Source organism: Ursus arctos, unplaced genomic scaffold (assembly GCF_023065955.2).
Source record: "Ursus arctos isolate Adak ecotype North America unplaced genomic scaffold, UrsArc2.0 scaffold_31, whole genome shotgun sequence".
NCBI lineage: Eukaryota > Metazoa > Chordata > Mammalia > Carnivora > Ursidae > Ursus > Ursus arctos.
This window is the reverse complement of record NW_026622997.1, coordinates 31,555,200-31,572,356: the sequence shown is the minus strand read 5'-3', so window position 1 is coordinate 31,572,356 and position 17,157 is coordinate 31,555,200. Positions and strand designations below refer to the sequence as shown.

At 38.1% G+C, this 17,157-nt stretch overlaps 1 protein-coding gene across 1 annotated transcript in view; it reads right to left on the bottom strand.

Moving 5' to 3' along the window:
• ZFAND3 (zinc finger AN1-type containing 3) overlaps positions 1-17,157 on the bottom strand; it is a 324,608-nt gene that overhangs the window by 215,042 nt on the left and 92,409 nt on the right. The window contains exon 2 of the mRNA XM_026482808.4: positions 1,925-1,965. Within this exon, the coding sequence (XP_026338593.1) occupies positions 1,925-1,965 (41 nt within the window). The remainder of the gene's footprint in view (positions 1-1,924; positions 1,966-17,157) is intronic.

The window sequence follows — 17,157 nt, the reverse complement described above, 5'->3', positions numbered from 1 at the left end:
GGACATGAGACGGTTCTTTGAGTATTTGATGTGAGCCCCTTTACTCAAAGGTGCCTGGACTAATCCCAAAGCCACACTTTACTGATACATAAGGAGAAGCTAGTTCTATATGGAGACAGTCATCAATCTAATATGCATTTTGTCTCACTGCTACTTTCATCTTTACTATAAAACTTAAAACTCTCACCAGTAAGGAAGCATTTCTTCATATCTGTAATTGTAGACAAGCAGAGTAAAAAAGCAGAATACATTCATTTAACAGCAAATATACTGTTAAAAGTTGGATAAAAACTTACCAATATTTTTTTCCTTTTAAAGACGTAAAGTATTTGACAAATTCCAAACTTTCAACAGATACAAACTGCCACCTTCCCCAACTCCCCCAAACTCCCTCCCACCTATCCCCTGGTTTAGGCGTAAATGTAAAGGACTAAAGCCTATGATTATTTTCTTGCCCAAATAGCGTAATGAACAGAAGGTGAAATCTGACAAAGATTCTCTCCTTGACCAATCTCTAGCCAGGCTCTTCTGAGCCCTCTTCTCAACTAGGACTCAACCTTGGCCTATAAAAACTGCAGACTCTGAACACAAATGGTTTCATCTACCCCCTCCCCAAACATTAAAATATTTAAACAAACACTAACACATTTTCTAACAACTCAAGGCCCCATCCCTAGGAGGACCTTAGCCCCTCTTAAAGTACCTGCCTGAGAAAACTCAAGGCTGCCAAAAGAATTTAAGGTTTTTCTAGCTGTAACACTGGTCTACAGGCCTCTGACCATCCTATCTTAGACCATTTACTAAGAAGGGTTTGCAGGTGGGCACCCTTCCTCTGTCCCCTTGACATGCATGTGCATCTCCTACATCTCAGGAGCCCGTCTCAAGGACCTAAAAGCCATTCCTTTAAAACATAACCATCAGGAATGGTGGGGCCTGAGTCTCTCAGTCTCAGAAGAAGAACAGAATTCTAACTTCCAGGACAGTCAGCTAATAAGACACAACCAACCTAGTCATCATTTACATTGACATATCCTTTATAATTTTTTACTTCTGACTCTACGGAGCCAAGCTAGCAACCCTCCCTACTCCCTCATTCTCCATTTAAAATGCCCAGTTACCTCTGCACAAACTGAAGTTGCGTTCAGTTCAAACTGAACTCTTCCCTATTGCTATATATTCCTGATTAAAATCTGTCCTTAGCACTTTAGTGTCCAGCTTTACTTTGACAAAATGAATAGAAAAGGAAGGTTAAACATATCTCAGTTAGTAAAGACTTAGTTATTTTATATGAGATCATTAGGCATAAAATTCTTTTTTAAAAATGAAGGTTTAAGTTCATGCAGGAGTCATAATTTAAGGAGCCAACCAATCAGCATTTGGGGGACTGGAAAAGGCCCGGGGCAAGTATCAAGCCCAAGCCCTTCATGTTACAAATGATGACTCTAAAGTCCAAAGAGATTAAGTGATTTACCCAACGTGATTTCAGTAAAGGACTGGATTCTAGGGCTAATTCAAAATGATTCTCTTCCTGACTCCAACATGAAAATATCCTTTCTCTTGTATTCTCATTGGTAAAAGCAATATTCACTACTAATATTTCAAGTCAAGATCAGAGATGAACACGTTACTATCCTACTACAACACAAGTTTTTATAGTGCCACTATATGCCCACAGCTGTAACCTATGTAAAGTTTGTTGGGTGCAAGTACACAGACGATTTCATTTAACTGAGGGAAGGCTGTTTCAATAGTCCTAGGCAAATACATGAAGCATCTTGGTAAGGATAAACTACTTTCACACACAAGCAAAGAAAACAAACCCCATGCATAAACACAAAAGGAAGGCCAAATAATTTAGTTCATCTTAAAAACAATCAAAAGAAGAAAAATTAAAATAAATAAGAAACCCTTTTTCTGCACTTACCAGCAAAGCATTTGGAACAGAGGTTCATAGTCTTGCTGGACCTGGGGCAAAAAAAAAAGAAAAAAAAGAAAGAAGAGCTAAAAATTCAGTATTACTCTAATGAAAACATAAAAGATATTTCAAATGTAAGCAAGAATCTCCTGGCCAGGCAACTGAACGAATAAACTAATGGTAAGTCCCTAACCAGCCACCCTCTTCCACAAGGAAATGAAAACAAACAAAACGACAAAAACAAACACACATTTTGTTATCAGTGTGTTAACCAATGCCTTTTGTGATTAGCAAAATTCAGAAATTATGTAGCAACAAGATCAGAATTACTCTAACATGCCAAGAAGATGACACAGGAGTCCTTTTGTCCCATGAGATTATCTCATTCCCTCTGTTCACACTGGAACATATACCACAAGGCAAGTTATTACTACAGAAAATGAAAATTTTGTCTGTGAAGGAGTAAAACTTTCTACTCAGACACACTCATTTATCTCCATAACATTATTTGAATTTTTATTTCATCTTCTTTCCCTTCCTTCTACTCCTATTTCAGATCCTGATCACATCATGACCCTATTGGTTAAAATTCTTTCTTTAGAGGTTCCCAATCAAATTATTTTTCATGTCCTTTCATCTGTTAATAATAGCTACAATTCACTGAATACTAACTGTGATGGGCACTTTACACTATCTTATTAATCTTCCCACCATCCGTGAGATGGGTATTACACCACATTGCTTTGCTTCTAAAATGCAATTTTTTTTAAAGATTTTATTTATTTATTTATTTGACAGATGGAGACACCGCCAGCGAGCGAGGGAACACAAGCAGGGGGAGTGGAAGAGGTAGAAGCAGGCTCCCAGCAGAGGAGCCTGATGTGGGGCTCGATCCCAGAACGCTGGGATCACCCGCTGAGCCGAAGGCAGACACTTAACGACTGAGCCACCCAGGCACCCCCTAAAATGCTCTTTCCAAAAAAAAAAAAAAAAATCACATTAAAATTTCTACAACCAGGAAAACATCATATGATTGGTTACAAATGATGACTAAATTAATGAGGAAATGTTCCTACCATTTCCTCCTAGGTGTTATTAAATTGAGGGATCTTAGGAAATTAAGGACAGTCTTCTCTCCATTTGACAGGCAAGCAGCTCACCCAAGGTCACAGAGCTGGGGAACTGCAGAGGAAATATATGACCTTGGCCAAAGGCTATCCTTTGTTCAGAGCATAACACAGCACCTGGCACTACAAAGTAGCCCAGGCACAACATGGTGGGCAATCAATAACTTGTCTATTAAGTTCCTCTCATTGCTGTTTCCCTTCCTCTCCCAAGTGGACTCATTCCTACAGCTTTCTTCCCCCCAAACCTCCTAAAATACTCTGTGTTGGATAAGCTGATCTATTTACAGCCTAATTCCTCAGCAACTTCCCTCCCAGTATCTTAGTCTTTGCCCAGAGGTGCTCCTATACAGAATAAGCCAACTTTCTTCTGCCCTCCCTAGTAAATTCTACAATTAATGAACGCCTATCTCAGGAGTATTCCCTGATGGCTATGGTTGTTTCCCAATGTACTGGAACCCAAGACCTAACGGCAAGTAATTGTCATAGGGACAAAAGTGGGGTGGAGGGTAGGAGGTGGGGGTCCATTGCTTCTCTTTCCCCAAAAGAGATGCTATGTTAACAGGTGAATCTTTCTTTAGGACTCTGATTAATACAAAGACATCAAAGTCAGTAAGGAAATTTTGAGTATCAATAAACGAATAAAAATGAATATAGAGATGAAAAGATGTTATAATAGGAATCTAACATTTATTACATGGTTACTATGTGGTAAGCATACCAGATGCCTTCAACCCCATTTTGCCAAACGAGGAAAAAGAGGCTTCCAGAGGGTATATAATTTGCCAAAGATTACAGAACAAGTAAGTGGATGAATCTGGTCTGCCTAACTCCAAAGCCTGTGCTCTTTTCACCATGCCAAACTAGGGCCTCTGCCCCCAATACAGAAGCTGAAGGGTACACATAAATCCCAAGTCAGCACTCTGGTAATTTAGGACAGTGGTCCCACAAGTAAAGATTTAATGTACGGTAATCAAGTAAGCTCCCTGAGAAAACAAAGCCTTTCATCAGGAGGAAGCCCAATCCCTGCCATGCCCTCCCCACCAAATATATATCCACACAGGGAAGCAACCTCAGGCCGCCAGTTACTTCAGTTCCAACTGAAAGGGAACAGAGGATGAAGGAATTTCTTTGTTACTCGTAATCCCTCCCCCCGCCCCCCACGGCCAAGAATGCAAGCCTCTTCCAGATGTGGTCCCTATCTCCTGTCCATGCAGTAGCACAGAGAGCAAGAGATAACTTGTTTATCACTTCTGATGCCTCCCACTGTCCAGGAGGAATCATGAAAAGTGTGCAGAGAACCAATGAGGGCAGCTCAGCGCCAAGTGTGCGGTTTTACCATCTGTGTTTCACAAAGCTGGTTAAGAAAAAAAAAAATGGCAAAATAGCCTTTTTCTCTGCATCCCCTTCTCTCCCTTCAGAGAATTTATTTAAAATACCCCCATACCTAAACCTTACCAAGTGACATCCATTCCACTTTCTGAATAGGAATTTCCCAGCAATGTGCTTATCAATCAGGTTATGAAAGAAATAATACAGCTACTGATATTATTAATCAAAACAGAGATCTATGAAATCTAAAATAAGCCAGCCTTTGGCTGCAGAAATAATGGCCACTGGTAATGCCAACTTGGATCACAGAGTTCAGCGACACAGAATTTGAAAGAACTGGCACAGGCTTCTGAGACCTTTTCTCCTTTCTCATGTTCAGCATGTAAAACCTGGAGCTAACCACAGGCATACAACTACTGATTGCCCATAGAAAGGCAACGTGGTCAACTTGCAGTCTTGAAACAAATAAGAGTTCTCTACGTGACAGCAAACATGAAAGGTAAATGGGATGCTCTTATGTCTCACTGCTTAAAAAAAAAAAAAAAAAAATTGCTCTTATAGAGATCTCCAAAGGCTACCATGTTTCTAAAACCAAGCATTAGTAGCTTGAATAATGGCCACCCAAAGAAATCCAATCCTAATCCCTGGAATTTGTAATCCCTGGAATTTATCTTATCTGGAAAAAAAGGTCTTTGCAGACAAATTAAAGATTTTGCATTTACCCTGTATTATCCAAGTGGAGCCTAAATGATATCACAAATGTATCTGAGGAAGGGCAAAGGGAGTTTGGAGAGATGGAGGAAGGGACTGCAGGGATGTGGTCACAAACCCAGGAGTGCTGGGACAGCTAGCAGATGTTGGAAGAGGCAAGGAATGGATTCTCCCCTAGAATCCCACAGACAGAAGGCAGCCCTGCCAGATTCTGGACTTCCAGCCTCCAGAACTTTAATTAAGAGAACAGATCTCTGTTACTTTAAGTCGTCCACTTTGTGGTAATCTGTTACAGCAGCCTCACAAAACACACAGTTAGGTCTCTGATCCCCTCGCTCCCACCCCCACTCAACAGCATTCATCCAGATGCATCCCTCTTGAAATTCTCTTTACTTCTGTCTTCTTGTTGTTCAGATTCTAGATCAAATTTACTGCCCAATCCTAGTTTTCCTCATCTAACTGGTCTCTTTTGGCCACCTTTGCTGGCTCCTCCTCCACAGCCAAGACCTTTATCTGGAGATGCCAGGGCTCAGTCCTCATTACCTCCACTTCTATCATGGCTTTAAATATTCACCTTCATCCCAAACCTCTTCAACTTACTCCAAACTCATATATTTAACTGCCTATTTGACATCTCAACATGCAGCTCAGAGTCAACATTTCAAACTAGAACTTCCAATATTCCCAAACTTGTTTGATGCATTTTGTCCACCTTTATAAATGGCAACACCTTCTTTCCAGTTGCTCAAGTCAAAATTCTAGAAACCAACTTTGATTTCCCTCTTTCCAATAGTCTCTCATACACAATACTCAGCAAAAATCCACTGCGTCTATTTCCAAAGAGACCTCAAATCTACTTCATTCCTTTATCAATGCTTCCACTTTGGCCACCATTACCTCAACACCTGGGCCACTGTAAAGGACTTTTTACTGGTCTCCCCATTCCCACTCTTGACTGCTTATAATGATTTTCCACAAAGCAATGAGGAATCTTTTAAAATGAAATTAGATTGTGCTGGGGTGCCTGGGTGGCTCAGTCGGTTATTAAGTGTCTGCCTTCGGCGTGGATCATGAGCCTGGGATCGAGCCCTGCATCTGGGCTCCCTGCTCAGCAGGGGACCCTGCTTCTCCCTCTCCCTCTGCCCTTCCCCCACTCGTGCTCACTCTATCTTTAAAAAATAAAATAAAATAAAATAGATTATTTCTTGCTTAATGCCACCCAACAAATTCCTATTGCATTTAATACAAAATTCAAACACCTTTCCAAAACCATGAAGTTCCCTCATGGTCTCACTCTGCCTACCTCCCCCTACTTTCCTCTCTTCACTTCTTACCATTTTGCTCCCCTCGGTTACTACACTTCAACCATACTGGCCTTTTTTCTTTTCCTAGAATGTGCTGTAGAGCTCTTACCCATGCGTTTCCTCTACCCTTAAATCACAGTAAGACTAGCTCTTTCTTGTCACTTAGGTCTGGGTTCAAACGCGCTCAGCAGCCTTCACCTGACCACCCAATTTAAATCAGTCCCTCTTCCTGTTTTCTTTTAGCAAATGACCCTCTTGGTCACTCTTCTTTAGTACTTAATAGGCACCCAATATTTGTTAAATGAAGAAATGAATCCCCCTCTCCTGAAAGCATGAAACAAAAACCTAAGTAGATTTCAAAAATGTGTTTTGTAAAGGTCATTCAAACACCATCTGGAAGAAAGGGCAGCCACAATTCCTGTAACTGCCAACCTGTCATTTCTCAGGAGCTCTATCACACTGTATTACCTACGACCGGTAGATAATGTCACCCTGTGTACCCGGTCATGATTTGTCACTCAGGAGATAACAAGTGGCAGACACTTTCTGAAGTTTCTTTCCAATGAAATGGAGTTGGAAAGAAACCAGCTTAAATTTTCCTCTCCTTTCAATGAATAATGATATTTTCTAGTTTTGAGAACACATGACCCTTATACAGAATTTAGAAAAAGAACATAAGCATTTAAGCAAAAACCAAAGATCACTGATAATCCAACCTCTCAAAATGAGAACTGTTAATATTCTGAAATAATCCTTCTTACCCTATGAATAGATACACATAATTCAGAATTTATTATATTTAGTAGTGTTGGTAAAGTTGTGCAGTATGTTCACAAGTATGCACTATATTATGCTCTGTAACATATATACAAATTTTTTGCATAGATCACGTATTTCATTTTTAAAAGTGTAAAAATGTAAATTTCATTTTCATTTTATATTTACTTAATATTTCCCATGTCATTAAGTATTCTTCAAAAACATGTTTGTGGGGGCACCTGGGTGGCTCAGTCGTTAAGCGTCTGCCTTCGGCTCAGGGCGTGATCCCAGGGTCCTGGGATCGAGTCCCACATCAGGCTCCTCCACTGGGAGTCTGCTTCTTCCCCTCCCACTCCCCCTGCTTGTGTTCCCTCTCTCACTGGCTGTCTCTCTCTGTGTCAAATAAATAAATAAAATCTTTAAAAAAAAAAAAAAAAACCACATGTTTGTGGCTCTATAATAGTTTGGTACATACTATATTTAGTCATCACTTATTACTGGATGTTCAATCTTTGCCCCAGATTTTTTCTATTACAAATATTCCTATAATGAGCATTTGAAGACATAAATCTTTGAATAACTTTCATTAAAATTGATTCTGAGGAGAATCATTGTAGATGCGAAAAGTATGATTTGGGTTAATAGTGCCAAATTACTTACCAAATAAGTTCTACCAATTTACACTGTCATCAAAAGAATCTGAAGGTACTTTTTTTCAATAAACTCTTACCAACATTAAGTATTATTACTGTCAAATCTTTATTGATGGGAGAAATGGTTATCTTACTTTAATCATGTTTTCTTCTGAAATAAAAAATTTTCCAATTTTGAAGGATAGTAATTTTTTAATGAAGGATAAATTAACTCCCAACTAATTCACCCTGGGAAATTAAAATAATATTCCTGATTTCTGAAAATTCTAGAACAGTTTTACTTATAATGTTTTCTTTACATCTATATAACACTACTATCTCTTCCCACCCAGGAAAACACACACATGCCAGGTTCCCCCCACAAAACATTTCCATATAAATATGGAAATTAAAAAAACACAGCACCATATCAATGTTCCTCAACAATACTTTTTTTGGCCCAACAATGAGGAAAAAACTGAGGTACCAAAAAAAAAAAAAAAATTGAAGACTCAAAAGTAAAACAACAGTACCAGCCAAAGCCCTTCCAGTCCTATGGTTCCTAAATTTCTCTAGGTTAGGCATGGATCAATAAAACTAAAAGAACTTAGACTACAAAGGGGTTTCCTTTTTTTTTTTTTTTTTTTTTTGACTTTTTTTTGTTTTACATAATCTCTACACCCAACGTGGGGCTCAAACTCACAACCCCAAGATCAAGAGTCACACACCCCACCAGCTGAACCAGCCAGGTGCCCAGATGGGGTTTCCTTCTTAATGAAGAGAACTGATCTGTAAAAACCAACTAGTCACATATCCTAGCTCAATCTTCTTTAATAATCTAAAAGAAGGAGAGGAGGAGAGGGAAAGGGAGAGAGGAGAGGAGAGGTTGGGGGGCAAGGGAAGGAGACGGAGGTGAAGGAAGAGAAGGAAAAATCCAATCACAATGCCTCCACCAGTCTAAAAATCATTCCAGTTGCCTAGAAGTAAGATTAGATGATTAAAGGCTAGTAACAATTTGTGTGCCACCTCGCACACTTACAGCCAGAAAGTCTAACTTCCTACAACAGCTAGGAAGCAAGCAACAACTCTACTAAATCATCACTCTTTGCTCACCCCAGGCAAACAAGAAAAAGGCCAGTTCAAACAGATGAAATCCTAGCTGGCAATGACAAAGGAGGCTTTCAACAGTGCATCCAGCCTGTCTGAACTGTTACACATCACTCGACATCATTCAGACAATGTCTGCAAAGTTTTATAATGGAATATTACAAAGGAAAAGACGGAGCTGTTAATAAGGGGGATTAGTTTCTAGAATGTAGCAATATGGTCGTACTACTTTAAAAGATAATTTCAATTTAACAACTTAGATTCCAGTTGGGGTACTGTAATGAACAGTGTCTTAACATTTTATACCAAATTCAAGGACAGCAAGGACACAACACACCTCTAGTTTTATGTGTTTGAAGTCCCTGCACTAAAAGATATATAGACGTAAAACAAGTCATCTTATCATCTGTGGCCCTGTACACATTACTAAGAGCTTAATCTAGCACTATCTAACAATTAAAACAAGATGAGCCACGGTCATCAATAAACTAATAAAAAGGAAGACAAAAATTAAAACATGTAAAAGCCCTCACAGGAAAGGAGGGAAAAAACACAAAGAACTAAATAAAAATGCTGAATAATTTTCCCACATAAGAGAAAATAATGACACTACCAACTCTCACACACAATGGTATACAGTGGCTGCACCTATCTTAGCATATCTACTCAAATATAAGGATTTTGCCCCTAAAATTATCTTGCCCCCCCCCAAAAAAGGAATTGCTCTACTTTTGAGGCTGGCACCAATAATTTTATACTAAATACCACCAGGAGAGAAAGGAAAAAGCTCCCAAGAAACCTAAAAGTGAAAAACCCAGGTATACAGTCATGCCCAGGGAAAGGGTATGTGGGATTTCAAAAGAGGAAGACCGTATGAATGGAATTAAACTCCCGAGGCATCAATCCAGTCAGAGTCTGTGAAAGGGGAAAGACAGTGAAGTTTTCATCACTGGGCAGAAATACTTAAGTCTGGAAGGACATGAGGCAACACTAGAGTTAGATGCTTTATCAAGGTTATTACAACAAAGAAGTTTTAAAGGGAGTAAAACAGTTTTAAATACAGATTTAATATTTAAGTATTAAGTGTGATCTTGTAATTACAAGAGGTAGCTTGCCACTGAAAAAGTCTTTTGAAGATCACTTAGCAATACAATAAAAGCCTTGGAGTGTTAGGAAGATCACAAATAACATTAAAATGACAGCAAGTCTCCTAGTGTTATATGAATGGATTCTTGTGGCTTCAGATAAAATTTCCAATGAGAGTAACATTGACAGATTTTTAAAGTGCTCTATCTCAACTTGTAAGGAAGTGAATAACTGAAAAACTGTGCTCAATAACTTTAAACATGGTTTTTAGTAAACATTAAAGACACTGATATCTGTGAAGATATGGAAAGTTCGAATAAATTGCTTTCATAGAGTGTGGAAAAACTAGTATTTGAAAATTTATATTAGGAACATATACAAATGCATATAATTTTATATAACCTGTGATCTTAAAAATGCACATGAAGTTACCACAGGAGTAAAATGAATATAGATCTCTTTATATTATTTTTTAAACTGCATATAAAACTACAATTATCTCAAAATAAAAAGTTTTAAAATATATATGTACAATTAGCATTTTAATTCGACATTTAATTATTTCACCTATACCCCTAAAAGTTTCTATATTCACACTGAACAAACACTTCTTTTTCTTATCTAGAAAACAGAGGACTGCCTTATATCCTGGTCTCTTCATTTGCAAATGTATGATATTTTAAGAAATCCAAACTCTATGTTAGAATAAAACTAATGCTCAGCAGAATTCACTTCTGCAGTAGAGAAAAAAAATAAAAAAAAAAAAAAAAAAAAAAGACTAAGGGACGCCTGGGTGGCTCAGTCGGTTAAGTGTCTGCCTTCAAGTTCCTGGGATGGAGTTCCACTTCAGGCTCTCCGCTCAGCCGGGAGCCTGCTTCTTCCTCTGCCTGCCGCTCCCCCTGCTTGTGCTCTCTCTCTCTGACAAATAAATAAAATCTTTAAAAAAAAAAAAAAAAAGACTATTAAAGACTAAGTTCACTGCTGTCCAGCTACCTGAATTTTATACACACTGATTAAATTTCTCACATAAACTATTTCCATCCACTTTGTAAAAATAGCTTTTTTAGAATTCTACAGAAATGGAAGGCACTTTTTGGAGTGATGAAAACGTTCTTTATCCGAGAAATGATTACATGTATACATGGTATACATTTGTCAAAATTTATCACATGATACCTTTAAGATTGTGCTTTTTACTATATTTAAATTATAGCTCAATAAAATATCATTGGTACAAAAAATAAATTTTTTAAGATTCTACACTACATTAGGTACTACTATTGGTCCATTACAAAAGGCATTCTTCATGTTGTTATGAAAACAATACAGTGAGATGGTATTTCCCAACTATTTGGTATAGGAGCAAAAATCTGAAAACTAGGGGCATCTGGGTGGCGCAGTCGTTAAGCGTCTGTCTTCGGCTCAGGGCGTGATCCTGGCGTTACGGAATCCAGCCTCACATCAGGCTCCTCCGCTGTGAGCCTGCTTCTTCCTCTCCCACTCCCCCTGCCTGTGTTCCCTCTCTCGCTGGCTGTCTCTATCTCTGCTCGAATAAATAAATAAAATCTTTAAAAAAAAAAAATCTGAAAACTAAACTAAGAACGAAAAAACGAAGAGAGATACAGTGAGGTATTCCCTGCCCTTACTTCTCTCCTGGCTACCCACGCTGCTGTCCCAAATCGGTAGGGGAAAGGGACACTGTATTTATGGAGGTTAGAGTGTTTTTTCCTGAACAGTGGTCAACGTAATTAAATGGCTATGAAACTTCTGCAAAGGGTTAATCATTAAACTCAAGAACCACTTCTTCTAAGGCAAAACACTGAGCTTTGCATTTTCCTTCATCTTTGCAACTATCATTACATAAAAACTACTGAAGAATTATATATGTACATGTCCTACCCAAGTGGCAAATACTTTGGCTTCATCCTGGTGAAGCATGCATTTATCTATTCTTAATACTAAGATAATTTAGGCTTGCAAGGAGAGGCATTCACTTATCCATATTTATGGAAAATCAGATCAAATGCAGGATAATTTTTATGAAAGATGAAAAGTAAACCTAAAGCATTACATCTTCCCTTGTCAGAAAATGAGACATAAACTTGGGAGATGATAGAGTTACAAGGGTTCCAACTACAAGGTTAAAAAGGCTAGCAAGGGTAGATGTAGGGCTAAGGAAGAAAAGCACAAGGTACCTGTGCTGAAAAACATCCAAATAAAAAGACATCTATGAGATACAACATTTCAGTGCATATCATTTAGGTAAGATTCAAGTACCAACATGACATTTACTAAATATGGAGGAGAAGGCAATATTTAGCAATATATTAACATAAGAAAAACTTAAATGTGCATGTAATGTCACTGACACTAAAAAATTAACATCTTTTATACTTCAATAGCACCTTTCATTTGTTCAAATTCTAAACATATTAGTGCTTTATCAGTCTACTAGGATATTCTCAAAGGGTAGGTGAAAAGGTCAGGATCACACCTACCTCGTGTGATGAGATATGGCTGAAAGGTGATAGCAGAAAAGAAACTGCTGTCCTTATTCCCAGTCCAAAGCTCATTGAAAAGGAAATAAGTTCAAAATTTCCATTTCCTGGATATTTTAGTCATTCACTTTAAAATACAAAATTGAGAGGTGCCTGGGTGGCTCAGCCAGTTAAGAGTCCGCCTTCAGCTCAGGTCATGATCCTGGGGTCCTGGGATTGATCCCCACATCCAGCTCCCTGCTCAGTGGGGAGACTGCTTCTCCCTCTCCTTGCCCCCTTGCTCATGCTCTTTCTCTCTCAAATAAATAAAATCTTTAAAAATAAAATAAAATACAAAATTGAGAAAGTCTGCAAAAGAAAATTCTCCATGTAATCAACCCCAACAGAGTAACACGAAGAGTTAGAAGGAAACTCAACAGTACTTTTTTGTCCCTGCCTCAAGACTTAAGTATCCCTGTTCTATAATCACCAGAGATGCCACTGCTTCTTTCTGTATATTTCACTGCTTCCCAACCCTTGAAATCATGAATTCTAATGTCTTACTTTATAATCATCCTACTGTTGTAAACGTCTTTATAATCTTGTCATCAGTGTAAAAAAAAAAAAAAAAAAAAAACACACACACACACAGGCTGCTACATGGGTACTGGTAAGAGCAGTGGCCTGGAAGCAAAGGGCCTGGCTTAAGTGTCTGACCTCACGTTTGGGTTTTCTTACCCTTTGTTAAAGTAAAGTGGGTTATTTAGACCAGTGACCTTTGACATTCTATGAGTCTATGACCATACAATAACATAATTATATATGATCTACTAAGAGAACTACTAAACTCTCCATTATTTCTAAGTTAACTACCTACTAAAATCTTCTGATGGAGACTTTCTAGTTTCCTCACTCTGGAACATTTTTCTGAGATCTATGTTGAATGCATACCCTGTGATAGTCTAATACTAAATATCGTAAAGGGATGGCCTGTCACTTCTGTAAGCACCACTCCAATTATAGGACTTCTTATCAGTGGTTGCAAATGCAAAAAGCATCACTGACTCTTATTTAACTGGTTTTCTTATTACCTTGGAATTCTTTGTACTACCACTGGTAGCAACCCAATCCTACTCCTATACTAAATTTCCACAGCTGTTTACTTTCCTTAAGAAAGTTATCTTGCCTTGACCCTACTGAATACATACATATACATACTATGTATATATATCCACAACTTTTCTGAACCTTAGATATTTTGAATTTTAATCCAGTTGCCTACTGAATCATCTATCCCACCCAAATTTCATGTCATTCACAAACTTAATGAGCATATTCTGTGCGCCACCATCTAAGGCTCCGCTGGAAATACTAAAAAGCTCAGGACCCATCTCTCAGAATTCAACTTAGGAGTGCATGGCCCCCCTCCCCAGTGCTGAGGACCATTGCTGATTCATGGCAAACTGTTCTAAGAAGAGCTTAATAATCATGGATCCATCTATCTTCTGGGCCGCAGAACTTGCTACTTTTCACAAACATGAGCTACCTTAACCATCACAAGAAACACAGGATGAAAGGCTATAATCTAGCAGAAGACAGACCCATAACATATAACCTACACTAGACACCTTAAGATGGTGAGCCTGCAGCAGCATCTTCTTCAAAGAATATAGCAGTAGTTTCCTTTACAAGACTTTACTCCACAGGCTATATTAACTTATGCTCAAGACCCTCCATAAAACAGACTGACGCGCTCACAGCTTGTCAGGTGCTCTCCCAGCCAGCAGAGCTTTTTTCCAATACAGAAGCTTATTTCCACTCTTACCAGTTAAGCCTAAGCTTTACGAAGAACTAGTTGTTTTACTGTTCCCAAATCTGTCTATGCCTAATAACTATCCCTAGTTTACTTGTTGCTGAGATCACACACTTGACTACCTAAACAGGTTAATGCAAAAAGAAAGCATTTTTTCTATGAAATCTATGTTGAATATTTGAACCGCTGAAAGGCATGTTGCTGTTAAAAAAAGAATGCTGTCATATCAGGCATGGGCAAGACAATTTTAAAGATTGAGGGAAAAAGTCATAAAAACCTAAAGTGCCTTCAGGTTTTCGCAAATGTTTTTATGGTCTCACTCCACTTAATGAGACCAAATCTGGATATTAATTAACAAACACTTACTTAGGCACTTACATGCCAGTTACCAGCAAGATTAAATGAGTTAACCATTTTAAGCTAGCATGTGTTTCACAATTACTAACACACTGCTATTTTCGGCATTTTACACATGGGAAAACTGAGGCACTTGCCTAAGTTCACATTTTATTAAGAGGCAGATGAAGGTTGCAGCCAAGAAAGCCGAGTCCCAGAGGCCATATTACTAATATGTTTAACCCTCACGAATGATGTATTATTTGTGTGGCTTATACAGCCCATATGGATGCCTCCCAAATCACTGTTGGCTAATATGCAAAGATTAGGTCTTAAGCCTACTGCAAAAAATACAAATTATATACATTTGTGTTCTAAATTAACCTAAAGCATCTAAATTATTTTTTAGCATTCCATGCTTTAACGCATATTCTTCAGTTACCTATCAGTCTTATTAGAATAAGAGACATCTGATATACCTGTCCCATGTTGTGGGGCAAGCCAGGCAGAAACCACATTAATTACAGAGATTACTGACATACCATATTCTCTTTTTCCGGGGAAAAGAAAGAAAAGTATTTACATTAACATTCTGAGAATGTACCCATGATTAATCAGTATCATAATATAAGCAATTTTAGAATGCACAGAGGACAAAACTAGCCACTCTACCAAAACCCTTAAAAAACAAAAATGCAGAGAAAACGTAAACTATATATGAAATGTTCAACATTCAGAAACAAATCTGGGGTTTTTTGGAAAAGTAGCTGATGTATGTTTACTTAATATAGAGAAAGTGTTCCTTCTTACTAGATTCCATCAATTTCTCCACTATCTTGCTCAGTTGACTGCTAAACTGCAACCAACTATCAAAAGCAACTTCTAAAACATAAAATCCATCTCCACACCTTACTTGCTACTAATAAATTTCTCTATGATACTGTAAGTACAATATAACAAGACAAGGAGACATCTAGAATATACTTATCCAAGCACAGAAATCTAAGGAAGACAATACAAAATGCCTTTTCAACTGCACAACTAATGAAGTTGTTCTTTTTAAATAAGCATTCTATGCACCCCCCTCAGTGTAGTAACTCTTCAAGCAATGATACTAAGCCATTATTAGGTAAAAGGTTATTGAAAAACAAGATAGCATATGGTCTCAAAGCTTCCTCCTACAAATTACTTGCTAAATACAAAAGGTCACGCCTTTACAATCTGGCAATCAATACCTTAACTAAGTGATCCCATTTAGTAAACAAATAAGGAGACATTCCGTGTGTCCTGATTCCATGTTTTAAATTATTTAAGGTATTTTTTATGATTCCATACTTCAAAACTCACTTTTTCATTTAATCACTGTTGTATAAAAAAAGTACACAACCTTAATGTTTAACTTACATCATGAGAAAGGAAGGAGACAAATCTAAACTTCGGGATTAAATGGCCTATACTCTTAAACCTCAGTGACATGAAAAAAGAGGCAGAGGAACTATTCCAGATTAAAGAATAAAGAGAGGGGCACCTGGGTGGCTCAGTCAGTCAAACATCTGCCTCTGGCTCAGGATCCTGGGACAGGGCCTCAAGTGGGGCTCCCTGCTCAGCGGGGAGCCTGCTTCTCCCTCTCCCTCTCCCTCTGCCACTTCCCCTGCTTGTGCTCTCTCGCTCACCCTCTCTTTCTCTCTCAAATAAATAAAATCTTTAAAAAAGAGAGAGACAGACTAAGAGAAATAACCAAATGCATGGGGCGCCTGGGTAGCGCAGTCGTTAAAGCGTCTGCCTTCGGCTCAGGGCGTGATCCCGGCGTTCCGGGATCGAGTCCCACATCAGGCTCCTCTGCTGGGAGCCTGCTTCTTCCTCTCTCACTCGCCTGCTGTGTTCCCTCTCTCTCTGGCTGTCTCTCTGTCACATAAATAAATAAAATCTTAAAAAAAAAAAAAAAAAAAAAAAAAAAAAAAAGAAATAACCAAATGCAAACAATAAATCATTTTTGGATCCTGGATTAGAAGAAAAGGGGGTAAAAAAAAGCTCTAGAAGACACTTTTGGAACAACTGGGGAAATTTCAATATGTATATAAAATAGTTGATGTTATGAAATTATTGCTAATTTTTAAGTCTGATTATGATACTGTGGTTATGTATGACGATGTATGTCCTCATTCTTAAAGATTCGTACTGAAATACTTAATACATAAACTATCACGATAATCTGTAAACAATTCTGCAAACGTGTATTTACAAAAAGAGGTAAAGCACGGGTAGCAAATGTTAACAAATCAGTGACTCTAGGTGAGACACATACAGACGTTCATTTTATATATATGTACACACACACACACACACACATATTTATTATTTCAACCCTTCTGTAGACTTGAAACTTTTCAAAGTAAAAAGCTGAGGGAGGGTGTCCACATAAAGACTTGTACATGAACATTCATTATTCGTAACAGCCAACAACCAGAAACAATTCAAACGCCCATCAACTGGTGAATGGATAAATAAAATGTGCTATAATCCATAGGTTAAGCAATAAAAAGGAACACACTATGGATACA